We start from the raw sequence: 27,835 nt of genomic DNA on the forward strand, positions 1-27,835 counted from the left end.
TAAAATAGATAAGAGCGTCTTGTGTTGTATAATTTTATCAATTTTCAGATTTTTAAAAATCTAATTTGAAAAATTGGCGTTCGTGAATCATACGACGGTTTCATTCGATCGTTCAAAGATACTGCCGAGACTAAGATAAGTTACCGAAACTTGATTTTCGCTTTCGTAAACGATCAACGGTGACAAGTATTTTTAGTGGACATTTGATTACGGGGACTTCCCACGAAATAAGTTATTGCTCGTCGAAAAGATCGTTATGCCACGCTGTATACGTACTACATACGCTTTGTTTAACGAGATGTAATCATATTTGCAAATTAGCATGCATAATATCGTTTGAATCGTGACCCGTTTTACATTCTTCTTTTTTATATCATAGGTGAATAATGTAAAAACGACATGCACGACATGGATAAAGATAACTAACTATATAATTGCGTTATGGGAATATGGAAATAAAATTCATTGGAATAAACATTAGGTTCGTTATGAAGAAATCTCTGATTAAACAGTTCTACTTTTATACCGTTGATCGATCGTCTCTGCGTGAATTTTAATACCGCAACGTTCTCATAAATCGCTTTTGAAAGCGAAACGAACGCGAATAAAAATAGATTCAAAAATGTTTACCACGCGATAAATAATCTATGCGTGTATTTATCAAACAGCAATCTCAAGTAGCATTTTTATTCGCGTTTGATCGATTTTTCGTGGCATATTAGTGGACTAAAAGACGAAGATCCGGAGAACGAACGACAGCTTTGCATTTTTCGCACGCTTTCTCCTTCTCTTTCTGTTTGATTATCCCTTGCTCCTCGGCTTTCGGTCGTGGTCATCGCCGCATTCTACAAGTACCATACGTTAGACGGAAGCATTTCACTTTCGCCCAGGCGATTTTGAAATCGCCTTGGTCAAGTTGCCTTTTCACTCCAATTGTACGATATCGCGTCCGTATACTACCGCGTATCTGAAAAATTGGGAAAGACCCTTCGAGTGAAAGTTTTTCGTTTCTACGCGATGTCGGTTATACTTACAGCGACGAGTGGCCATGATCGTAATCGAGCGTTGGATCATCCTGTTTCGTCTTTTCGAAGGAACGAAATTTTACAGAGAATTTACCATTATGCGATCGAGAGAAATATTAATTTATTAGTCGAGTCGTTCTTTAGTCGGAAACTTTTCTAATTATCGATCGATTTTAGCGAATCGAAACTTTACGATCGTAAATAACGAATCTATTGTTTCCATATCGAACAGAGAACGATATAACTCGCGAAACCGTATCGTTGGTTTACCGATCAGGTTTTATCCAGATGGAAGAATCGTCGACTTGAAAATCATAAAAGTAGATTGTGCGATAATAACCACGGGTCTTCGCATATTTCGCGATGCTCACCGATGTTTTCTAGAAGATTACCTTTCTTCGTACAGTTATTAGACGGAGGTCACTGGAAATGGGTAGAATATAGAATCTTAAGAGTTTCTGCCGTAAAAAAACGGACGATAATTATATCGTACCGTAATCGTGCCAATAAAAGAAAAAAAAACGTTGGCAGAAAAAATTGGAGCAACAGTAATAGATACATTTCACAGCTGTTCGTTATTGATAATCTAATTATCGGCGGGCACTTAGTTTAGCACTTTGATATCTTGATGCCAAGTAATAATTATACGAGCTTCGTTGCATCTTTACTCATTCGTGACATAGTTATAAAGTTCAGGTTTTGTTATTGTGCAAGAATCGCAAAGAGACGGAAATCTCCGTTGCGATTGAATCGCCATAAGGGTGACACCTTTCGGCCAACGATTGACACAACAATTTATTCACGCGGTGACGATTACGATCGTTTGCGCTTTCGAAAACATCGATCGCGACTGTTTAAAGCGATCATCGTCTCGTAAAATCCGGTCGCTGTATTCGCCCATCAAGGAGGTTTCGTCGGCTGATCTGGAAGATGTTGTCGTGTCTTCGCATTTGGCGAAAGTACAGAATAAATAAATAAGACGCACGAGTAACACAAGCTGAACGTGTTAACGAAGCGTGAATTTATCTTTATTCGACTGTTTGTAGGATAAAAAGGTAATACGACTTGTTTTTTTGTTTCAGGTAAGATGGCGAACGATAGCGTTAAATTCTTCGTTGGTCTTTCGATATTCCGGACGAAGGTACTTATCTACTCGCATTTTAGCCTATCAACGAATAACATGGAACTTATCTTCTAGATGCAAACATATTCGTTGTACATATACAAATATTTAATACATAGATGTACGAACGTTCGAATGTCACAGTGAAATAGACGCGATAGTTCACACGAGCCTAACAGCAGGCAACACGCGATACGTCCAAGTAAACGAGTAATGTTTATTCGTTTCCATCGAAGCGCGATAAGAAAGAACGTACTAGACCGAGTTCATCTACCGTATTGTGGCGTATATTGGTCTAAAGTCTAAGGTTTTACCTATTCGTTTCTGACTAACAATTATGTACTTTCTCTGTGTCATTGCGCATAATATCTTGCGCGGTGAGACTTCTAACCGCGAATTACATTAACCTACGTTACGTCGTAAGAAATATCAATACTTGATGAAATATTAGGTTGTCCAAAAAGTTTCTTTCGTTTTACGAGGAAATAATAGACGCACAACGTTTTTTGTTTTATATTATTTTGTCGAATTACGTACGATCCGTTTTGTTCTGTTCAGATAAACACCACGACGTTTCACCGAAAGATACTTTTACGAAAGAAACGTACGCGTATATGCGAATTTTTCTATAGTACGTTTCCGAAAGTAATCGTTTTTTTCACCGAGTAATCCATGTTCTAAATTTGAAACTAATATTTCGTGCTAACTTTTGCTCTAAAAATAGTTCCGCGATCTATTCGTTGTATCGATTTGTATATAAAGGCTATAAATCTCTTCTACCCCGTTCTACCTTTCTACCCTGAAAAGAATTCCGCGTTTCAACGTAGAAACGCTAACAAAGCCTCGCTACTCGTACAATTCAAAGTTGTTTGTTTCCGCGAACGTTGCTGTACTCGCTTTAGATGGTGTCGCCCTAGACAAACTTTTTACCATGCAACCAGTCCTCTTTGATCATATCGCTGGCTTTCTCCGCGATCATGATAGTAGGCGCGTTCGTGTTCCCCCTAACGATCTTTGGCATTATCGAAGCGTCGACGACCCTCAGCCCGCTAACTCCGTATACCCTTAGCATGGGATCTACGACCGCGTCGGGATCCCAATCTGGCCCCATTTTACACGAACCTACCGGATGATAGATCGTTGCCGTGTACTCCATCATCACGCACTTCCAGTAATCCTTCGTAGCGAATACGAAATGTCTACACGAAGGCAGAGGTGTATCGATCAGCCGGAAACCATATTTTTGAAACGAGTCCGTACGAAACAACTCTAAAGCAGCTTCTACTCCTTCGACCAATACATCCGCGTCGGGATAGCTCGTAAAATATCCGGGATAGATCAACGGTGGTCCCCACAACGGATCGGTATCGTTTAACAGTATATATCCTCTGCTCTTTGGCGACAATAAAATCGGTCTAACGCTAATAGCGTCGTAATAGGACAGCGGTTCGACCGCTGTTTCGCGATATTCTTCCGGATCTTTCAGATAGTCCTGCTGATTGCTGGCATCGAACGTATACTGTATGTTCGGTAGATCGTACTCGCGTTGAGAAATCGTCTGCAGGAAGACGCCACAGGTAATGGCACCAGCGGCGGATAGCGGTCCCATCTGGGTTTTCTCGTAATAGAAAATGTCATTTTCTTTCAAATCGTTGTCTTTACTCGTCGAAGTAACGTTTAGCGCGATCACAACGCCATCCATCGTCACGTGATCTTGAAGATTCCTTCCAACTGGTAAGTCGCTGACCACCGTGATCCCGTGTTTCCTCAACTCTTCCGTTGGACCAATTCCAGACAGCATCAGGATTTTAGGCGAATTGATCGCGCCGGCTGACAGAATCACCTCTTTCCTAGCTGAAACCGACCTTGTAAATCCCGTGGCTGTCGAAACGTACTCGACACTGGTCACGCGTTTTGTTTCGTCGTCTATCAACAATCTCGTGACGTGAGCTTCGGTTTCGACCGTCAGATTTTTCCGTTTGCGTCTGACGGGTCTGACGAACGCGCTGTTCGCGCTTTGACGCATTCCACGAGCAGAAGTCATTTGCAGTTTCATCACGCCCAGCTGACTCTTCGCGTTGAAATCCACCGATTCGTGGCCGAGTTCTCGCCAGGCGTCCAATAGGATCTCTGCGTTGACGTCGGTATATGGAAATCGTTCTACCGACTGATAGCCTCCTTCTTTGTGGTAGTATGGATTCCTTTTCACGACCTGGAGAAAATACCGATTTTATTCCATCTTCTCGTTACCTGTTCATTCGCTTTCGATATTGCGATTTTAAAAGCTTCGATCGATTCGTCACCTCCGGATTCTTGTTATTTTCCGATTTGAGAAAATATGGCAAAACTTCTTCGTAGCTCCACCCGTAATTCCCTTCTTCCGCCCATTCGTCGTAGTCTCTCGGATTACCACGAATGTAAATCATATAATTGATACTGCTGGAACCACCCATCACCTATACGAAAGACGATACGCTTTTTAAAGTCCAGATACTTGTAACTTTGTAAATAATAAACGAAGAAAAATTCCAAGTTTGACAGTCTTTATCGATCGTTTGGTATTTCTGAAATTTCAAACTCTCGGTACGTTCATTCGCGGTAATTAATTACGGTAAATAATACGTACTTTGCCCCTTGGCCACGCGCAACTTTTACCCCGTCTCGATCGACAAGAGTGTCGCTCCGGTTGCGTACGATACATCCAATCGATATTGCTGGCTTGTAACATAGAGGCGAACGCCGGAATATCGGCTACCATTGGTTCTTCCGTGCCACTTTCCAACAACAGTATCTAAAAATGATCGAAAAGTTTGGAAATAAATAGTTTCTCTTAGTCGATGTTATTTACTTATGAATCGTAACTATATTCTACGTGGGGCATTTGTAATCGTTAAATCGTTAAATCGTTAAATCGTTAAATCGTTAAATCGTTGAATCGTTAAATCGTTAAATCGTGATATCATGGTAAATTAGAAAGATATCGTCGTTGAAGATACACATCTAGAATCATCGTCGTCGACGATTCTCAAAATAATCCAATAAGCGTGATGCGTTTCGTGGCCTGTTTTAATCGCTACGAAGCCTTCAAATGGTCACGACATAATCATCGACGATCTTCTGTTCCGTGACCCGTTTCAAAGAAGCCCTCGACTTTTCAACGAGAGGATTATCAGCTTTCTCAAGCTTTACGCATCGAACGCAACAAAGCGTGCTACGGCATAAAATATTTTTTAAAAAGCAAAAGTTTTTCGTAATTCGTTAATATCGATTTTATACATCTTTTTTTACGTGCACTATAGCTGCATTTTCCGTAGCTTTAATTTCGTTGAAAGCGCAGAGTTTCCCTTTATCTATCTCGATCATTTTAATCGTTTCGCTGTAGAATTTTGCCGCAATCTTCGCTTAGATCGCTTCGGCTTGTTATTCGTTAGTCAGCCGTTAGTCACCGATTTGCAATGCGCCACGTTAGTAAAAGTCTCGCTAATTCTTACTTCCACGTGTCCGTAAAAACGTATCCTTTCTGTTCGTTGAACGACAATGGAATTTAGCGCAAGACTTGTTTGTCTACATAAAAATTTCAACGATTTTTCTTCCTGTAAACTCGACTGACTGTAAATTCATTCGAAAGGTGTACTTTATTACTTTGAAAAACGAATATTTTAGACACTGAATATTTCCATTCGTCCAAACGAACATCTTTTTACGTTGTTTAAAATGTAAAAATAGTTACTTTTTACGATGCGGTGAAAACGAAAGATTCGTCATAGGTCACCGACGAATATGTTAAATACGTACAGCGCTGTACGACTGGCGGTATTTACGACCGGTCTGCAGGTTTTATTCCACGAGTAACAGCAAGTGAACTAAAATTTGTCGTTTGAAGCACGTAGAAATCGTTGCCACTTGGCCAACAACTAAATTGATGACATCGAATAAATTAGTTAAGTGCGTGTGTACTCGACGAATATTCAAACTCGATCTTCTCGCAAACCAAGACTCGAAGAAAAAGATAATTGCATTTTTCCTCGACTTATCTTGGCTCGAGCAATCGTTTCCAAGCTAATCGCACCACCACTACCAACGCCGAGAGTTTCCGCGTGATTCCAAATTAAAACCAAAAGACGAACCAGGTAGCTACCTTCCAATGTTTTACTTCGCTTAATCTATTCGCAAGGACGCATCCTGCCGATCCAGCTCCAACGATAACGAAATCGTACACTTTCGTTGGCAAGTTCGTCGCTTGCGGCGAATTCACGGTGACCTCGGTGTCCATGAAAGTTTGTTGCGTCGCCCGTAGATTATAATTTTGGTCGTTCGCTTGGTTTTTCAGAGTCAACGAACGTGGATGTCCGTTCGTGGCATCGTTTATCCATCGTGGTTGATCGTACGTTTTTCCTGTAAAAATTAGCATCGTAAATTAAAAAAATATGTATTCGAGTTAAGCAGTAAACGATTAAAGAATTTTTTTTTGCTTTGAGTTTTCACTCTGTTATGTAAATGTTTTTTAGATACTACATATATGTTTATATTCTAACCTTATCGGATTATTAATTGCAAAATAAACACGTTAGACAAATACTTTCACTTATATAGTAGCTATTTGAAATGTTCCGACGTCGTTATTTTGTGTCAACTTACATATAAAATAATGCTAAATAATTTCATACTACGATTCAAACGTTACATACGCGAATTTTAATCAAATCGAATTTCATTAAACAACATAGAGGAAGATAAAACACGAAGAATAAAATATTCATATTCCAAGAAAAACGTCTAATTTCCTTCGTTCTACCACTTTCCACGATTTTTATCTCACAATCGGGAAGAAAGGGTGAAATCTGCGCAGTTGCCAAACAAAAACACATAACGCGCATACAAAAATCGATCGTTCTTTACCTTTCTCGGCAACAAAGCCATTGTAAATCGTAACCGGCGTGTCGATCGGTCGATCCACGATTCCCGTTCGTCGATAGAAATCGTAAATTCCTGTTAAATTCGCCATCGACCAACCTATTTTAGCGTTAACGGCCTGGCTGTCGTCGCTTTCATCCTTGGCTCTCGTTAAAGTTCCACGATCGTACCAAAGTATCGAATCGTAAACTCCGCTCGGTGATTTCATTGACGCAGGATCGTCCGGCAACGAAATCTTCCGGCCGTAAATACCATCTTGCCGCGAGCCTGCGAAATATCCTACGCTGGCTTTTGATTTTCTCGATTCTTCGACTCGATCGAATTTCCATGGCGAACTCTGAGAATCGAAATCATCGAACGAATAACGATAAGAGTCTTTCGAATAACCGAAGAGATGAGCGACGAGCGTGAGAAACATGAACGTAGGCGGTTGACAGGTTGATACGGTGGAATGGGGCGAACACAAGCTCGCTAGATCCGGAGGCACCCACGACATCGTTTCTCGAGTCGATAACCCTTCTTGATCTTTTCGATGGTTGGCTTGACCGTCGAGGAGAACGAATTCGATGCTACGTATTGATTTTGACGACGTGTTAGTGCAGAGTAGTTTCTGGGCAAAGGAATTCTAGCGGCAACGACTGGATAGGAGAAGTCTACCGATAAATGTAGATACAAATTTTGCTAACGTTATTCGATCGTATTCGATCGTTCGAAAGGACGAAAATATCTTCTTTCGTTTTACTTTGGAATTTCTAACGTTTTCGATTTTCGATCTACGTAGGTTCTACAATTTTATAATTAGTTAAATTACGCTTACGGTTGTGAAAGCGTGTAATTCGATGTGATAAACGGAAAACGAGAACGACGATTGTATTTCTTTCTATCCTCTTCCAATGCAGAGCCGTTTGTGCCCAGTAGCGGAAGAAAAAGCTTCCGAACGTCGTTTAAACCACAAAGGGTTGGTTGTATCGCCTTCGTCGTTTACATATGGGAACGAAGCAACGACACGGGGTGATTGCCATTCGTTCTTCAAAAGCAGTCGTGTTTTTAGCCCGTCAAGTGCTACCTGTCACTAATATCCTCTTTATGGTAAAAGTCTTTAAAAAAAGTGATTCGTTGGTCGATAATTTATTTGTTCGATATAGTTAGTAGTTTATTTATTACTTAATTGATGACAGGCACGTGGCTTCTTATTCGAGTTACTTTCACGCGAAAGACGTTAATATTAGATTACATAAACTTACATTAGCACTTCCAGAAAACGCGGCGAATCAAGCGTTTCTAAAGTAAACCATCGTCGTTGGGTCGAAGCAAAACATAAGCGAAGAAAAAACGATCTTTCGAATTGTTAATTTTACACTATCGAATTCACTTTCCGTCAACTTTTTATACATACGTTACGCGGTAAAGCCCGTTTTTATCGCGTTAAAACTAAAAACTATCGAGTATATGGTAACATTAAAACACTGAAACACTTATCCGGAGTCGAGGTGAAAACCGTCGTACCCGACGACTCGGTTGGACGTCGATATACAAATGGATGCAACCTAAGGCTCGGTTGGCCACGGGAAGGGTCTTTGTTACGGATATCGCTGACCATCGACGATTGATTTGAGAAGGAAAGTGGCAGCCTGGTTCTTGTTCTTGTCGGAGATCGACGGAAACGCAGGCGATGGCGTTGTTTCTTGCGACGTCCCCCTGTTACCCCGTACTTTTTGCAACGGCTCGGAGTGTTGCACGCTTTCATTTATTAGAAAAGTCATTTCGCTTCGTTTCCTGGTTAAAGCCTTGCGAAATCCACACCTCCTGCTTTTCATTTGCTATCATCATAGACTAGATTCTACGAAAGTTGGATTTTTCGTGAACGAACGAGTAGAGTTGCGAACGAATCTCATGGAATGGTTCGTAGTTACAAATTTTCACCGAATTTCGATTAATTTGCTACCACATGAAACGAAGTTCGTTCGACGATCTGCTAGATATTTTGTTGTAAATGATGTCGATTCTTTAACGAATAAATTCTTTACGACTTGCCCTGCATGTCGACGTGTTGTCGTTGTTACGGGTAAAACGTACTGGTATTGAGACGTAAGTGCGTTCACCGAGTTGCAAAAGAAGCGTAAAATGCATCGGAATGTTACGATGCAATTACCTGCGAATTGCAGTTCTAGAACAGAGAAACGGTCGTGTGACGCAGTTTGAAAATTGTTCGCAAGTTACACGGTAAGTGAACCATTCGAATACTTTGAATTATCCTATTTGTTAAAAATAGTGATCGACGAATTTCTTGAAGTTAATTTTATTACTACGTTTTACAGTACGCGATACAGATCGTTATTATCGTTGTTATTATAATCAGGAGAAAAATAACTTTCGTGTAATTTCGTGGATTATTAATTCGTTTCGTGCTTTTGCGTGGTTCGCGTATCGAACTCTATCGGACTCCAACGATACTATGAAATACATCGTACATTAGCCAGACCTTTTACAGTTCCACGTGTACTCTTGTCCCCCAATCCTCCTTGATCATATCCGCTCCCTTCTCGGCGATCATCATCGTCGGTGCGTTAGTGTTTCCGCTAACGATGTTTGGCATGATCGACGCATCGATCACTCGTAACTTGTCGATACCGTGTACTTTCAATCTGGCATTCACGACGGCCCTGGGGTCGTTAGACGGTCCCATTCTAACCGTGCCAACCGCGTGAAACAACGAAGTAGCTACGTGTCTGATACTGCATTCCCAGTATTCGATAGAATCGGGCTGCGTATGCCGGCATCCGGGAATATCGAAATGTCGCAACCACATACCGTGCTTCTTCATCGTTTCGGTATTCAACAAAGACTTGACAGTGTCGACGGATTTTAACAACGTTTTCAAGTCCTCCTGTTCGGTTAAATAATTCGCGTAGATCTTGACAGGGTCAGCCGGATCGACGCTGCGTAACTTTACAACTCCTCGACTCTTAGGATTCAATAAAACAGCGCAAGGAAAGAGCACGTCCGACTCCATGATGTTTTTTTGCGTTTCTCGTATCAATTCGTCGTTAAACGCAAACGTCGCCATTAGAGATCCTACCTTGACCGGGTTCCAACGTGGAAAATGGCCAAAGTGGAATTGAATGTCCGGATACACGGAACTAGGATCGTTGACATTGACAAAACCGAGAAGATTGATCCCTGTAGCGGCTAATTCTCCGGAATTGTGCGCTAGATACTCGTAAGTTGCGTCCATCAAAAACGTTGCAGATGGTGGCACTGTCGATTCGTTCACGCTAGCTATGTGCATTCCTAACCAAACGATATGATCCTGAAGATTTTCTCCGACCGGTAGATCGGCCACGGTCGGTATTCCCATTTCTGTCAGATGTTCCTTGGGACCGATTCCCGAAAGCATCATTATTTGAGGACTAGCGATGCTTCCCGCGGAAAGAATCACCTCCTTCGATGCTTTTACGTCGATCGATCGACCATCCTTCAAGGTGACGCGAACACCGGTCGCTCGAACACCTTCCAATAGAATCTTGTCCACCCTACTGGATTTCATCACGTACAGGTTCTTTCTGTCTTTGATGGGAGATAGGAAAGCTTTGGCGGCATTAACGCGACGCGTATTTTCCATGGTGCCCATTGCTCTACCGAATCCAACGAAACGATCACCGATCAGTGGTTCGAGAACGTTGAATCCTAACTCGTGTGCGCTATTTAGGACGATGTCTAGGATGTTTGTTATGGAGTAATTGTCGTGTCTGATGTTCATCGGCCCACCGATTCCGCAATACTTTTCCCCCCACTTAGCTATATGTTCTGCCGGACAATTCAAAGATTTCTTGAAGTACGGAAGCACTTCCTTGTAGCTCCATCCTTCGTTGCCTAGACTGGCCCATTTGTCGTAGTCCCTGTCGTTCCCAAACACGTGTATCATGGCGTTGATGACGGAACTACCACCAAGAGCCTTGCCCTTCGACCATCTGCATTGCTTATTCGTGCTACCCTGACACATACCTTCTTGAGGCTCCACCTGTGAACAGAAACGGTTGATCGAAGGTACGTTAAGGGCACACCTCGAGACCAAGCTTACCCAGAGAACTTCTCGTTCTTCGTACTTTTATTCCTTCGAAGACAAAAACTTGCGAATAATCGTACTCGTCGATGAAAATAACTTTTGCCGTGATTGGTTTAGCAACGAATCGGATCGATTTCCCGAGCGTTAATTTACTTTAATTTTCATACCTTGTAAGAATAGTCCTGAACCTGGCCGGGCAACGTTACGAAGAGACCGGGAACGTCGGTAATGGGATTAGGATCTTCTCCAGCTTCGATCAGTAGAACCTTCCAATCCATTACTTCCGTCAATCTATGAGCAAGGATTGTACCCGCCGTTCCACCTCCCGCGATCACGAAATCGAATTCTCTTTCCGAAACCAAAATCTCTTCCGTCCGATCGATTGGATAGTCCCCGTTTTTGCTTAAAGTACACAGGCTTGCCAACAGTACTTGTATGAAATGAGTAAAAATGGAGTCTGGCGTTGACGATAACGCTGCCGCGCAATTTGCGCTCATACACGACTCCATGTCTTATTTTTTGGTTGAACGCTGTCAGCGCCTCCTAAAATTACAAAGCAAAAGTGTAAAATTGATAGAAAATTATCGCATTAGATAATGACGTTAAAATTCACTTATAGACTTATATAATTACTGTTTATTCCAACAACTTCTTGACTAGAAACATACAATTAAATTCGATCGATAGCTAGAGTAACGAGGTGTTGTAAGCGACACACGCTTCGATGTCGAAGGTTCAAAAAATGTATAAAGACTGAGTTTCTGTAACGATGATGCAGCGGAGGACACTCGCGATGGGTGGGTCTAATGCGAGAAAAGCTGATTTGTTAAGACCAAGTTCTTGTTGGGAGAGTGAGGGAAGGACTTCTCTGGTAATCGGTTAATTTTCTGGATTGGTGTGGAAGGGTGGGGGAAGGGTGTTAACCGCCCCCCGAGAAGAAGTTGCTAGTGTGAAACATCGTACATGAGAAAAACGAACTTCTCCTATCTTTTCGTAATAAAGAATAACCTTTAGACAGTGACTCAGCGCAGATGTTTGGTTCGGTCTGAAGGACTTTAAAAATTCCTAAGATATATGACCGATTAAGACTATTGAAGATACGCAGTGAACGCGCGCGGACATTTGGTTGCCATCCTGTGAGCGGTGTGTGGCCTGCTGTAGGTAGAATGTCGCGCGACGTAACAGATGGTTCCGTTTCGATGCGATAATTTTGTAGAAACATGCGGTATTCTTTCATTTGAGAAACGTATTTAACATTAATTGAACGTATTTCGAAGTAGGCGACCGCATTTTTACGTAGCCTGGTCTAAACTTATTCGACGAGAGAGATAATTATTTTTCATATATATAACATGTTTATCTAAATTTGCCTTCAATTTATCTATAACAGTTATAAAATAAATAGTTAGATGATACACGTATAGCGTTAAACATAAATTGCTTTAGAAGATGAAAAGGAACGCCGAGCGATGGTCATACGTGTAGAGAAAAAGATTTCCCGAATACCGATACTGACAACACGTTTCACGCTCTATACTCGATAATTATCAAATGGATTTTCACAAAATATCAAATATTTTCAAATTTAATTACCGATATAAAATTGTTGGAACGAAATAGAAATCCGGTTCGACCTCGCACTTCCTCCGTAGCTCCCGGCTCGAGTATGAGTTACTTTTGATGCCGACACGTCGTTCGCGCGCTATTTATGCACATCATTTTCTATCTTCTTTTACTTTATTTCCTGATAAATCGTAATCTTCACGTTATTCTGAATAATACAGCGATATACGAATACATATACGTACAATGTCGAGCAAAAGTTTTCGGCCATAGTTTCCTCACTTTATATTTGTAATCTGACATTCTTTAGAATTATAACTATTTAATATTATACGATTGTATAACGATATTCGTGTATTATATTATTTTCTTTCGATATTACTTAAAATTCTGTTAGATATCGTTGTTCGAATATAGAAATGAAAATTTGTTTCTTCTTCGAAAATTGTTGCTCGTGTGATATCAATCACATCTCAACCTACATCAGTGATAAGACATCGACCGCCAACCTTAGGGCACTTTTGGACACATCACCACCTTATCATCATAGCATACACCTGTGACGCACCTTAGTCCACATCAAAGATAGAATATGGACCCCCGAACTTCGGACACTTTTCCACATCATAGCCTACTCGATTCTACCAAATGTCCAAATTGGACAAATAGTCTACACCTAGCCCCTCAACATCCTAAAACCAAAACGTATATAAACCGAGACTTCACCCAACTCGGGCAGTTCTTGTTCCTCTTCTAATTGCTGTACTCGTACAACCCCTATTCTCCGGTTCGGTGTTATTTTGTAAGTGTTAACATTTATAATAAAGTTTTATAAAGGAAAATTAGTAGTTGGGTTACGACTCGGCCTTCTTACTACCACCCAAGTACCAACTTTACGTGACACTCGAAACACCGCTCTGCTTACAGACGTTACTTAGCTTTGAATTCCATGGGTTGCGTAGTATTTTGACGCAAAGAAATTATTTGAATACTTCTCGTACGTACTGTACTACGTTATTCAGGTATAATATCGAATAAATTACCGATAAAATGTTATTGATATATTCGGCAAGCTATATGAAAATGAGATATGAGAAAGATATATGAAAGAATATTAAGTATACAATTGTATATATTATTTAAAACTTTTCAAAACATCGTTTTTGTAATACAAAATAAGAAGCCTATCCGACCGGAAACTTTTGCATGATACTGCACATATTCACAGAAATTCGGCGAGGTTCTCGACAAACGATTCGGATCGGCAAAAGTCAACTGGACTTTTCATAGAACATGTAAACATCGGTACATGTCGAGTTTGATCCGAAACGTGAAACGTAAGACGATAAAACGTAATACACGTAATACGATATTATTTGTTCGATACGAATGTCGAGGTTAACTTTTTTTTTTATAAATCTCTATTTCTCGTATATTCGAACACAGGTGTTTACGTATATTACACGCATCTACACCTGGAGTCGTGTATTTTTTACTTCACTGCACTATTTCACTTGTACGTGTGTCTTTTTACTCCATGTACTATACCGTAATGCTTACTGTATATTCTCGTCGCATGCGTAAAATACATATACCGTGATAAATAACGAAACATTTTTCTATAATGTAACTGTAGAGTAGAAAAAGTGACACGATATAAGTGAAATGTTTTGAAATTAGAGGGGCATGCGAAAGATTTCTACTGCTAAAGGATAACTAGATAAAAGGACCAACTTTGCTTTTTTTTTTTTTTTTAATGGAATGTTACATTTTCATTATTCGTAAATGATAGTCACTTTGAAAAAAATTCATAAAACACAACCGATACTAATGCTAATTGTAAATATTTGAAGGCCAGCGAAGATCGAATAAACAAAGTCTTTTGCAACGTCATAGAACTATTTCCATTATACACTGGTCCCTGCGGAAGTGTGCAACTTCTATAGAAAACGTTTGTTCGAATTTTGTATTACAACGCATATACATGTATATATTTCAGATGATAATGTTAAGTGGTATATCTTGTATATACATATATACATACATACATTAAAGATCTTATCGCCTTCTTTACAGCTTTTAAAAGAATTTTCAACATAAAGGATGTGTTCGCCTTACAATAGACGAATGGTTATCGAAAACATGCATAATTTCTATCGATAATACCAGGGTCGTCCAGAAAGTACCGCCCGTTTACATATAGAAGACATATAAAACGATGACTTGCAGAAGATTGCCCAGTTTCGTTCATATATCGACACAAGTCGTACAAAATTTTGTGTTTGAATACTCGATATCGTCGTTGTATCGCGCGTTTAAAATGACGATGCGAATTGAAAATCCCGGCGACGGCGCTTTTACGTTTTTACGCTTTTCAAAAGCTGAAAAAATTCTTCCAAATGGAATTCACCATATTGACGGTAATAGAATTATGGATGAATTATTAGATAAGACCGTGGTTGCGGGCAAGTCAATAGAGACAGAAACTGCACGTGATCGTAAGTATTCAGTCCAGCCGTCTCTCGTTACAGAGAAAAATATGTTTGGTCCATGATGCTCCGCAAGAAAAGATGATTTAAAGAATTGCGTAAGACGATAGATATGCGAACCGAGTACAGTTAGCCTGAAGACTCGTTATAAAACCTGGATTTTTCCGGTAATTAAGATTTTCCTAACGGACAGGCAGCTTTTGTCCCAAATTGACCGATTGGGAGCGATGTCGACGAATCCGAGGGTCTCGTGTCCTTAGACACACCCCAACACAGTTTGGCTCGGCGGCATCCTCGGGACGAGCAGTCACTCTTTCTTGAGATCTGATCGACGAAGGGAGTAGCGCCTTACGATCAGCGAGCAGTACACGTTTGAGTTTTAGCAAGTATATCTATCACCCCGTTGACCGCGTATTCGTTATCGAACCCGAGACCATCGTCACTAGTGTCGCGAGCATCTAACCGCCGGGTTGATTGCCGGCTCTGTACTCTCCATACTTGTGTTAATAAACGGTGTTCTTGTGATATCGCAACGATGGCTACCCCTCAGGGGAATTCGTCGAACACCCTCGACCTGATCCTCAACGCCACCCCGACATATAGAAAAGTTGGAAAGCAAGAGATCTTTTTAAAATGCATTTTTATCGTTGCTATCTGAATACGGGCGTTACTTTCTGCACGACTCTCGTATAACATCGCGTAAATGACAGGCGAGGCTGACTCGTTTTTGGTACGTATCGGATACGTATTTTGAATTTATCAACGGTCGATTTTTCAAAGTGTTCGTGCCACCTAAATAGAAGTGGCCGATGTATCCGTGCGAGATATACCGTTATTCGGCAAGAAACAAGGCATCGCAAACATTTTTATTCGTATCCGAAACGAGACGAATATTTCTCAAATCGATTCGTCGTCGTTTCTATAAATAAAATTTCCGAAATGAAATAAGCGGGATATCGAGTAAAAGATATATTTGAATTATCATATTTGAAAAATTGTCCACAAGATAGGCTCGAGTCTATTCTACAAATATTTGCATCGCTCGACACTGATCATAAATTATTTGCTTGTCGTTATATACAGAGTAATAGTTGCACATTGATTATTTGAAAATGATAAACTCGTCGTTACTCATCCTGTCATATATGGCACACAAGTGTATTAGATGATACGTCGCATCTTTTAAAGTTGGCTTAAAAATTTCTCAAATTCAATGTTGACCAAATTCGAACGATTTAAAGATCGCATCGTGGTGACGCGAGCAATGTTCGGTAAGGAGGATTTTCGTCATTGATATCTTCTGGAAAGATAGCACTCGCATAAGAACGTTTTGCAACAAACATCGCGCGGAATACCATACGACAGGAGAATCGAGAATAAAGAAGCGTGGCATCGACGCATCTTCGAGTTCTCACATCTTCGACCATGTATGCGTGATCATGTCAGCCGCCTTTTCCGCGATCATCATGATCGCTGCGATGGGATTACTGTTTGGCACGATCGGAAACACGGATGCGTCCGCGACTCGAATGTTCGATATACCACGTACTCGTAGCTCTGGATCGACGACGGCCGTTGGGTCGTCGTACGCGCCTACTTTGCATGTCCCCGATTGATGGTTCTCCGGTCCAGTCGCCGCTCTCACGTAGCACTCCCAGTACGCGTCAGTGGCGAAGTGATAGCTGAACCAAACGAATTTCACGTTAGTATCAATTACGCGAATTGACGTTGAATCTTTGAACGTTTCGCTTTCGTCCGTGATATACAGGGTGGTCCGTAATTCATGGCACGAATATAAGACAAAAGAATACGACGAAAACGAAGAATCGCAAGATTTGCAAAGAGCACGTAAATTTGCTTGATTCCGATTCTAAACGGTCAATCGAATTCGATCGATTCTAGCGGAGACGTAGAATAAATGTAATATAAGAAGGTAGAATAAAACGCGTTCGTCCGATTCTCGAGAAAGTCGAATTTGAACATTTATCGACGTATTCGAATTCTATCTTCTCGAGAACGGGACTTCGAGGCTTTAACGAGAACGTTCGTTGCATGAATTACGGGCCTTGCCGTATAACGCTGTCCTTACTTGGTGCAAAGGGGATGAACGATAGGTTCCAATCGAAAATCCCATTGTTTCATAGTCTGCGTGTTGGTGAGCTCGATCGCCTTCCTAATACCCTCGATCAACACCTTCAAATCCTTCGTGTGGGTAAAGTAGTTGGGGTAAATCAAAGGTGGTGCGATCGGGTCGCCGGATCGCAACTTCATGTATCCCCTGCTCTCCACGGTAACAGCCGTCGGCCTGACCACGATCTGCCTTCTGTCCGAGCATAAGCCAAGCGCGCCGTTCAAACACTCGAATTCGAGTCCGGTCCTTGGACAGTTTGGCGCGAATCCGTCGAAGAACATCTGGATATCGGGTACTCCGCTAGCGGCGTAGCTGCTCTCGAGGAACGCCGTCACTTGGGTCAATCCGGTACTGCTCAACGGACCGGTTCTGGTCTCCAAGTATTCGTTAACGCTGTTCATGTTCATAGATTCGTACGCGGTATCCTTGATACTGAAGAGAACCGCGACCGACACGTGATTGTGAAGATTCTTTCCTACAGGCAGGTCCTTGATCACGTTCATGCCCAATTTGGTTAAATGCTCCTTGGGTCCTATCCCGGAGTTCAATAAAATGTGAGGGGAGCCAATCGCTCCAGCCGCTAGAATAACTTCTTTGTTAGCTTTCACGATCCTCTTATATCCATCTTTATCGATCAGTTCGACGCCGTACGCTTTGCTCTGCCACTGATTCGTTAGAACCTTCGTCACCTGGGCGTTGATCAACACCCTTAGATTGTTTTTACCGTACGCCGATCTCAAGTAATTTCTCGAAGTCGTGCCTCGTACGCCATTGTCGGTCGTCATGGGAGCCACCATGAAGCCTGTCTGACTGTATTCCTTCAAGTTCGACGTTCTGTAACCCAGCTCGGCCGCGGCTTTCAGAAGTTCGTCGGCGAAGGCTGGCTTGTGAGGATAAAATCGAATCTTCATCGGACCTGGTACGGCAACGCTTCTAGGTTTGTCGGATAATATCGACGGATCTACGGGATCTTCGGCGCGTTCGAAGTAGTGGGCGACTTCGTCGTAGGACCAACCTGTGGCGCCTGCCCGAGCCCAACTGTTGTATACTTCTGGGTGCCCTCGTACGTACATCATTCCGTACATGCCGGCGGTACCGGACATCATCTTCCCTCGCGGCCAAGTGCACACTCCGTCGGTTTCTGCCGGTGATACGTAAAGTTAGAAAGGATAGAATTCCATTACTTCCTCGAACAAGAACGCAGATCGGTTACCTAAACACGCGGTCGGATGGGGCTCCGTTGGCTCCGTTTTGAAATTCCAATCCAAAGTCGAATTGACGGCGTGAACCGCGAGTCCAGGAATAGAAGTCATCGACGGTTCTTCCGGCCCTGCTTCGATCAGCAGAACCCTCCACCAAGGATTGTCGCTCAATCTCCTGGCAATTACAGGCCCGGCTACTCCGCCGCCGACCACGATAAAGTCGAACCTACGTTTTCGACGATCGTATCGATGATAAATTGTAAATTAACGTCTCGTACGAGATCCTACTTTATCGTCGATTCAACTGCGATTTAATTTTACAACTTAAAACGTGCGATAAACCCTTGTTTCGGGTTTCCATACAAGTTTAAATTACCGGAAGGATTCGATCGCTGCAAGACGACGTAGAGAAGAACGAAAGTTTAACGAATTGAGCGAACGATTTAAAATTCGAAGAATTTAGAAATAGAATAAAATTAGTCGCGAAGATTTTACCATTCGTTGGGCACTTCCTCTTTGCCGAGTCTGTGGCAAGGATCCGACACGTCGCACGTAGACGCGATTATTTTCTCGACCAAGCTCATGAAAGATGTTTTCACGCCGCACTTGGACGCCATGTACGACGTGTCTTTGAAGCTGCAGGAGCAACACGATGTTCCATTGCTCGTATCCAATAGGCTAGCCTGAAACTGGTTAACGAGGTGTTTAATTAAATCACTTTCACTTTTGTATGCCTTCGTGATTTAACCGCGCTGCTGTGCTCGTATCCCTGTTCTTCGCAGATAGACGAAGAAAAAGTAAATTTCGTACGAATCGATGCAAAACAAAGATTAAACGCGAGATTGTCGCGAAGCGAAAGCTACTCTGCATTCGAGAAAGAGAAAACGAGTATTCTAATCGCGATATCGTCGCAGCACGGTTGATATTAACCAAGGATCGTTAAACGTGCGCGGAGTAATGTCGTCAACATTATATTAAGAATTCGCGAAAATCAGACATTTCCTCGAGTCATCCGCATTTAGAATCGCATCGGACACGTTCTGTCTACGGCGAGATTACGTTTCGAATTCTCGTGCTCGTGGCCTCGTCTATGCATCGCCATGACGATGCTCGGGTTCTAAGGACCATCCAAAATATAATTACAACCATGTACAAGGGCGTTTGGTTCATAAATTTTCCATAGAAGCTCGTTTCTTTCCACTACAGCCGACATCGATCTGATCGATCGTTCTTCGTTCGGCGTCTTCCTTCCGACTAGAGATAATTACGATAGGTAGGCTAGTTTCGAGGAAGATAAAACCTGACCGACTTTCGAGTCACCATCGCCGATGGAGGATTAAACTGCATGAAATATAGGATAGAGATAAAATATAGAGAGAAAAAAATATGTATGGAAAGAGAAATATACGCGAAAAGAAAGGCGCGCCGCTGTCTACTAGAACATCGTTTGTCAGTATCAACGGGTCGCGAGCTTTCGAGTTTCCTTTTGGGGATAATCGCCGATATCGATCGATCGGGACGGCTCTATTTACCGGAAATGGGAGTCGAAACGCGAATGCCAATTGCACCAGGAGCGAGAGCAGCACGTACGCTCGCATTTTATCCAATTAGAGGTCGGTATCACCTGCGAACAGAAAGCAACAGAATTCGAGTCAATGTGTCAATGCTAAGTTTGCGTGTAATTTAGAATCGGCGGAACGCAACGGAGAACGTCGCAGCTGCTACCAGCGGTACGATTCAAACTAATTTTATCGATACGCGTTAATATTTGCTGGTTTATCGTTGGATCGCCTGAAAGAAAATACGCTTCTTGTTCGAACGGTTCTTGCATTTATGTTGCTTTGGAAGAAATTGACGCGTACCGGCAGTTCGAACTCGATAGCTTTCATCGATCCGATCTATCAAACCTTGCTTATCTTTCACGCAATTTAATCACACAGTCGATGCGTCGACTAACTTTTAGAAGAATCGTCGATACCGTTTAAATGCAATTCTTTCATACCGATGTTGGCGCTTACGCAACTTTTACGCGTTATTTCATCGTTTTCCTCGATGAACTAAGACGAACGCGCGGTTAGCGAAAATTACGAGTATCGCGTGAAACGCGAAATAACTTTCAACGTGAAAGTCTATACGGTTGAAATTGAACGAATTACGGTTTCATCGATGCCGTCACGAACGAAAAGTCGTCGAGTCGAAGTTGTTTCGTCGTTGATAAAGCGCTAGCGTGTACGAACGAGGAAGGTAACGGTTGTAAGATTGTAAAATCTGACCAGTGTTTCGCGTGAAAGTGACGATCTCGAAACGAGACGATAATCCGTAGCGTTGTGCAGGTAGCGATGCGCGTTCGACTCGAATCGATTTTCTAGCGATTTCAAGTTCTCAACGCACGTACGTACAGCGACGGACGAAAAATAGTTTATAACACATCGTTGTATGATAATTTTGGGAAACGGAATTCTATTTTACGAGAACGACGAGTAGACGATACGTGTAACGTACGATCAGAGAGGAAAAACGAATCGACAGATAGGGGAAATAGGTGTCGATGAAATTTCGTTAAACGTTTAACTTTAACTTCATTGCCACGTACTTCCTCTACCTATCCACTTATCCTCTCCGACTGTATATCCTGAAATAGACGATCCTAACTAACATGGTAAAAACTATCTAACACAAAGTTACTAATACCTATATTCGCGTTGCAGTTTTAAACCTTCTTTCAACTACGACTGTGTTCGAAGCGACGCAAAGCATATCGACGAAAGCCGATAGATCGTATAATCACATCGGAGGATAAATCATACGCGATCGCGGGTCTGGTTCTTGCACGCTCGAATCGACTCGCGATATGCTCTCTGTGCGTGAAAGTCCCGACAGCTGACGAGCAATTAATCGTGTCTGGTTTGTGCAAAATTGTGGTGTGCGGACTTTCGAAAGTCGCGACGGAAAACGGATGTTTTTGACGGAACGTACGACGAGCGAGGTTTGGAAGCGAGTTTGATAACGCTTGGTAAAATTGTTTGCGCGAAACAGATACCACATGGGAGATAGGATAACGTCGTTACCGCGGAGGAAGTTAGTGTCCAGCGATGAGGATAGTATCGGGTATACCGTGAAAGTTGGTAACGTTGTCGGAATAAATTTTTATAGCGCGTCGAGAAATGCGCGGCACATGGAAAATGGTGCTCGTAAAATTTGACTGACAATGACGATGAATAAAATATACGTTCGCGGTATTTGCATACGTGTATCGCTAGAAGCGTTCAAGGTAACGACTAGATATTCTATTGCATTATCATACGAGGCGAACATCACGAGATAAAGAATTTTTGAGAAAAGAAGAATTCGTACAGGAAGCGTCTTTATCAAGTTCGTTACAATTATTTCCCATTTGTCCCGTTGAATTTTAAACTATCGCAAGCTCACCGCGTACACCCACTTTCCCTTTCACCACGACGTTCAACAGCCCCACTCAACCTTCGGATAAAATAGAATCCAAGTACACGTTATCCCCCTATGTATTTAAAGCCAAATCTACTACGCAAATATTCTTCCACTGCTGATTGTAAATCCGACGAAAACGACTGTAGTCGCGAGGCAAAACGAAAATATGTTCTCGAATAGAACTAGATTAGTGCGTCCTCGATCCGTGTATTTGTATAGACGTTTCGCGTTGTTTCTCTCGTTTACTTTGTTCGCCTTCCGTTTTCCATTCTTTCGTTTCGATTTTAAAAGTAAAGTGAAAAATACATGAGTCTTCTTCGAAAACGAACTTTGAAAACGCCACCCCCTCCCTTAGGTCGAATGAAAAAAAAAGAACCGTAATCCCTTTTATTCCGTTTGAACGAAAGATCTAAAAGTAAATCTTCGTTTTGAAAAGGCGAGAGAGTTTACCTCGTGAGATCTATCGAAAAGAGAAGAATATTTCACTTTCCGGGAAAGAAATGACGAGAAGGAAAGAAAGAATGGTAATCTGACGGTTAGACAAACCTGAAGAATCGTCCAAAGGGAAGCGGCGCGCAGTAGAGGAGGCCGATAGTGGCTCGTGGAGCAGAATTCGAAGACATTTGGGCGGCTGTAGCGAGTAGGGAGCGAGCGCGCGCGCGATAGTCCTTTTGGTCGGGAGCAACACAAAGAGGAGCTTCATCCGAGACGGAACGGAGCGGTCGTGAGTCTGCGGCGCGCCGCGTGAAAGCCTGACGCAGAACGGCAACGATTCATCTATTTTGACGACGCGACGGGGTACAGTTGGGCAAGAGCCGCGGCCGTGGCCACACTAGACGGGCTAATTAAAGAGGCTCGACGCACCGTGAACTGGAAGGGAGATCGCCACTCGCTCTCTTCCGGAGAAAGAGCCTGACGTCATCCAGTCAGTAAACCGCTCGAATGCGTCATGCGAAATGAAGTCGGGGGACGGCACGAAAGAATCGCTTGAAAAACGTGTTTCGAGAGGGAGGACGGATAAACAAGGCCGTACGGAGGATCGACCGAAGGGACGGTGGCTTCTACCGCGTGAAGAAGTTTCGCGTTAGTTTAGCGCTTTCGTTCCTATAGACCTTCCTCCTATGAACGTTCCTTTTTCCACCACCGATACGATCGTTCTATTCGTCACACGCCTCTCCGTCTTGTCTCGTTATCGACGAGCAAATGGTAAATTGCGCGGCGAAACTCGGTGACAATTTTCAAAAATTAGCCACCACGTTGGTATCGGTATTATGCCATCGGCGATTAACGACATTTTCGATACGAGATAATATCCTATCGCATCTGCGCGCACAGGATATTCGAAATATCCAAACGATGATATTCGCGCGATAGTGTTTTCGGTCGGCAGTGACACAAAGAGAGGAGGCTCGTCCAAGACAAGACGGAGAAGCAGTAGAGCGAGGCATCCCGCGTGAAAGTTTCAAACGATGGCGTACGAAAGATTTTGAAACACGATTCTTCGTGAGATTTGAAAACTTATTCTCGGCGTACATTTCAGCGATTTCTTTACGATCAAAGATACAACGTGTTCTTCGCGGTACGTTGCGTTTTGAAGTTAGCGCTCCCAGAGTTCAGCGTGATCGACGTAAGAAGTTGGATCACGAACGAATAAAAAAAAATTGGCTCAACTTTTGACTTTTCGTGGTATTTTCCTGCGAACAAAGTTCTAACGACGCGACAAGTTCTTCTTACATATGAATTATCTAAGAACGAACGTTCTGATCGATGAACGGTACATAGAAAGGAAGCACGTAATTCGCTCCTTTCTTTCCCATTGTCGGTGAAAGTCGGGTGAAAGAGAAAAAGGCAGACGATACGAATTGTGCTTTTGTTGACAAGAAAAATAGGAAAACTTTATTAAAAAAAAAAAAAAAAAAAAAATCACAAATTATACGAAAAGAAAGCATTCTACGGTAACAGGAAAGTACCGATTCGGTCGAAGGTTTCAAAACTGCGATCGATTCGAAGCGAAAATCAGGGCAGAGATATAAATGTACAAAGACGCGATTAATATTAAACGATAATATGTAAAAACATTGAACTTACCACTGAGCGGTATGTAGAAAGGTTCGCTACACTCTTTCCGCGTATAGAATGAAATTGGACGTCCACACGACATTTATATGTATTTTTACGCTTAAATTAGATAGGTTATCGTCTACGTAAGCGAAATCACGGATAAATTACGTTATCGGTTAACTTCATTTTTTCTCACATCTGGATCTCGTACAACTTTTAATCCGATTTTGAGTGGAATCTCAATGAAAAGAGCAATTTGAAACAAAGATAAGAGAATGTACCGATATATCGCTGAAATACATATTTCGTTGCAATTAATCCGATTAAATGCTATTCTTCGAGCGAGCGTACCGCGTTGATCGGTCCATTAAAATCGCAAGTACCGTTCTATACCGTTTCGATTCTCAGGTTTTCCTTTCGTCCGTCGTTTCATCGGTAAGAACATACGCGATTTATATATACCATACGTACGCTATATCATAAAATCACAACTAAACTGTTTTTTTAATTCCGTTTAATATAATTATTCGAATCTCGCTTAAATCTAATTTAATTTTATCGAGTCTATATTAAACCATGTAACATGTTTATTTAGATGTCATATCGTTCACGTTTAAACAACAATTATAGATTAAGAAGCTAGTAAAGATTAGGCTATCGAAGATTTTTTGCAGAAACGGAAGATTTCTGAATTACGTGCTATATGTCTCGCAAGATTATATATCTCGCGGATAAATTAATCGATTTACAAGTACATATATGTCGTTACTCACGTAATACGTCGCGATATCGGTGTAAATCGATCGATATTCTATCTGGTAATCGATTCCGAGTCGTTGCATTCGGAGACATTGTGTCTAATTGTACGATTTAATTACGCAAACAGCAAGTTCGGTTTTCGTTTGTTTCTTCGAAACCGAAGCAATGTTTCGCTGCTACTAAACAACAGAAAGCTTTTTCTTTTTGTATCGTACGTAGCACACATGTGCACCACATGTAATTTCTACCGAAGATCGTGGGAGACGAACGCATTTATTTTTACGCTTAGTTTCATCTTCCGATCGGTCTACCACTTACGACTAACAAAAGTATCCAATTGTTATTGAATTTCAATTGCAACATCCTCTAAACAAACTACGCGCGTATCTTTTAATTAGGTATTTGCAAAATCCAATTTGCCGACTGTGGCACAAATCGCGAACAGAGGAATACGTATATTGTCTCTTGTTTCTCCGTCGATTAACAAAGAATAGTATCGCGTAAAAGAAATTTACGCGATGTGTGCGCAAACTTTTGCTTCCTGTAGTTGCAGAGAACTTTTCTAGGAGTTATACAAGTTTTACAACGATTCGCGCAAACCGGATTTACGAGGCTTGGTTAAGCAGAACTTGCCTGACGAAAGACGCGTTGCTTTTCGCGTAGAAAGAGAAAGCGAGATGACGATCGGGATGATTTGGAAAACGCATCGTAATGCTACCGATCGCGAAAGATATTTGAAAACTTTTCCTCGCTACTGCCGTTTCCGTTCTTTTTTGCGATTTAGCGACGTCGCTACTCCTTAAATCCGAAAGAAAATTCGAACGAAATCCTTACGGATCAAATTCGCTAGGCGTGAGATTCGTGTCTCCGCACTGCAGTTCTCATCTTTCGCAGTTCTCTCGTTCGTCCCTGTGCTTCGATCACATATTCGCTTCCGTCCTTCGAATCCGCCGACCGTTCGTTTCGAACCGTTCTCGATCCTCGTCGCCGCGAACCGATTCGTAAAGCTGACCGACGATAAGGTCGGAGAAAAAAAAGACTAAACCGGCAAGGAAATAAAAGGAAGAAAATACGATAAAATACGCAAGATACCCTCAAATTCTTTCTTCTACGTTAACTTAACGTATCTTCTTCGACACGATCTCGCCTATCGTCGTCTACACACAGGCCCTCCAAAGTATTCGAACACACGTAGATAATCTTAACGAGTATATTACGTACGTTATACGGAACATGTTGAGATTTCGTTAACACCGATGTCACGAGATTAGACTACCACCGTTATATTGGCAAAATTTTCCAACCAATCTGAGATAAATACATTTGCAAGCAGTCGATTATACTTTGTATTAACGGATTTCCATATTTAATAAGGCTATTCTTAACACTTATCGTATATTTAAAACGGTTGTCTCGTGCTGTACTAATTTTTCATACAAAATACACGCGTGCAACGATATCTTGTAATTTCTACGTAGATTTTCAGACTAGTTGCGAATTTTGTCGATGTACCGATGAAACAACGATACAGCAGTCGTATCCCATCGCAATGTTAACGAAACTTCAAAACGTTTTCTATAAAACGTACGATATGTACATGAAAGATTCGTGCGCCAACTGTTCAAATATCCTCGCCACATATAAAGCCTATACACGTTACAAACGTTACACTATGAGAAAGATGTGCCACGCGCCGAGAACGCGATCGCCTCGGCCGGTTTAAACGACGAAACTGACAACGACGCGAAGAATAGGAAAGAAGAGGGAGCCAAGAAAACGAGTAAAACGTGCGCGTGTCCCGAAGGAAAGCACGTGCGAGCGATCGTTCGGTTCGATAGACGCGGACAGACCGACCGCGAATCACTAAATCGCGTTCGGTCGTTCACGGTTTCACTCTTGCACCGATCCTGCTGAAAGTAGGACCTTAATCGACCGGGTACAGCGTTGGAAAATAGCGGCGCGTTTTCACGAACGAAAGTTACCTAGATCGGTCCGGGTGATGGCGAGTTCGAGAGATCGTCCAGCCTGTGCAAAACCATTGCAGTCATATCGAAAGGGGTGTAAAAGCGAGTTCGGTCTATAGGCTTCGATGGAACGCGATCGTAAAACGAGACGGAGGCTTTCACTGGTCTCGTAACAGAATATCTGCAGCTACTTCGAAGATTCGACGCTGAAATTGCCGATCGACGTATACGTTGTCCGGCGATAATTTCGGATATCGTCTTAATCCGCCAAAGAGACACAGCGGATCTTTGATTAGAAAAGTCGAGACATCCATATCCTTCGAAATCTATTGCAAAACGCATTCGTCCCATTCGCGTGAAAGTATTCCTTGTGTCAAGTTTCGAAACATCAGCCCTGCCACCGTTCTTCAAAGTCATACGGTAGAACTCCATTTATCCGAGCGAAATTTCAGTTAACTTTTGCTAATTGCGTTCGCTTATATCGTTTCTATCGCTCGACGCGAGCGACTGTTACGTAAATCAACAGATGTAACAACATGGTCCGTCGACAAGTTCAGGCAAATGCAATTCCGCTGTATCAGGATTTCGATTTTAAATCGATCCGATTCTCGCTGCCGCAAACTGTTCTTCCTCGATTTTGAACGGATTTCCTTTCTTCTCCGCTCTCGCATCGAGAAATACCTTAAGACGCGACGTTAGTTGGAAGAGTTTCAGCGATGGACAGCCGTTCTTCGTTGCGCAATTCTCATTTTTGCGCCATATCCTTTTTATTGCCAACAAAAAAAAAACTGCTGCATCAAATTACGCTCGTTTATCCTGATGTCTTTTTTGCGCCAATTACAATACACGCGGCAACGTTCGAGAAATTCCGTAGAATAATCCACTATCTCTGAAACTGTTACTTTAAACTTCGCTTACGTAAGCATCGTCGTATCCTCGAATCCAATTCACTTTGCCAATTAACTAATTATCGAAGCTGAGACTCGTGCGATAAGTGTAACGTACGCGATGCTGATCGCGAAATTCCCTTTAGTTCCCATCGTTGAATTATCTACGCGGGTCGGTATCCGACACGGACTTTTACTCGCCAA

At 42.1% G+C, this 27,835-nt stretch overlaps 4 protein-coding genes across 9 annotated transcripts in view; 1 reads left to right on the forward strand and 3 right to left on the reverse strand.

The window, feature by feature from the left end:
- Nucleotides 1–27,835, forward strand: part of Flo2 (flotillin-2) — a 95,289-nt gene that overhangs the window by 39,570 nt on the left and 27,884 nt on the right. The window lies entirely within an intron of this gene.
- Nucleotides 2,030–8,038, reverse strand: LOC117161454 (glucose dehydrogenase [FAD, quinone]). The gene is made up of 5 exons (XM_033343009.2): nucleotides 7,048–8,038; nucleotides 6,287–6,543; nucleotides 4,775–4,939; nucleotides 4,452–4,604; nucleotides 2,030–4,360 (listed from the first exon to the last, which is right to left on the reverse strand). The coding sequence occupies exons 1-5, from the start codon at nucleotides 7,556–7,558 to the stop codon at nucleotides 3,062–3,064; spliced, it is 2,385 nt and encodes a 794-aa protein (XP_033198900.2). The 5' UTR covers nucleotides 7,559–8,038; the 3' UTR covers nucleotides 2,030–3,061.
- LOC117161457 (glucose dehydrogenase [FAD, quinone]) lies at nucleotides 8,190–12,824 on the reverse strand. The gene is made up of 3 exons (XM_033343012.2): nucleotides 12,722–12,824; nucleotides 11,296–11,671; nucleotides 8,190–11,083 (listed from the first exon to the last, which is right to left on the reverse strand). Exons 2-3 carry the CDS (start codon nucleotides 11,635–11,637, stop codon nucleotides 9,548–9,550), a joined length of 1,878 nt encoding a protein of 625 aa, XP_033198903.2. The 5' UTR covers nucleotides 11,638–11,671; nucleotides 12,722–12,824; the 3' UTR covers nucleotides 8,190–9,547.
- Nucleotides 16,135–24,153, reverse strand: LOC117161470 (glucose dehydrogenase [FAD, quinone]). 5 transcript variants are annotated; one of them, XM_033335699.2, is made up of 6 exons: nucleotides 24,049–24,135; nucleotides 20,046–20,137; nucleotides 19,009–19,202; nucleotides 18,525–18,739; nucleotides 17,270–18,452; nucleotides 16,135–16,862 (listed from the first exon to the last, which is right to left on the reverse strand). In XM_033335699.2, exons 2-6 carry the CDS (start codon nucleotides 20,109–20,111, stop codon nucleotides 16,592–16,594), a joined length of 1,929 nt encoding a protein of 642 aa, XP_033191590.1. In that variant the 5' UTR covers nucleotides 20,112–20,137; nucleotides 24,049–24,135; the 3' UTR covers nucleotides 16,135–16,591. The 5 variants fall into 5 exon arrangements, with proteins under 5 accessions (XP_033191590.1, XP_033191591.1, XP_076474213.1 ...); XM_033335700.2 differs by lacking the exon at nucleotides 24,049–24,135 and adding an exon at nucleotides 22,507–22,797; XM_076618098.1 differs by lacking the exon at nucleotides 24,049–24,135 and adding an exon at nucleotides 21,205–21,493.

The sequence above is a fragment of the Bombus vancouverensis genome, chromosome 4 (assembly GCF_051014615.1).
Source record: "Bombus vancouverensis nearcticus chromosome 4, iyBomVanc1_principal, whole genome shotgun sequence".
Lineage (NCBI taxonomy): Eukaryota > Metazoa > Arthropoda > Insecta > Hymenoptera > Apidae > Bombus > Bombus vancouverensis.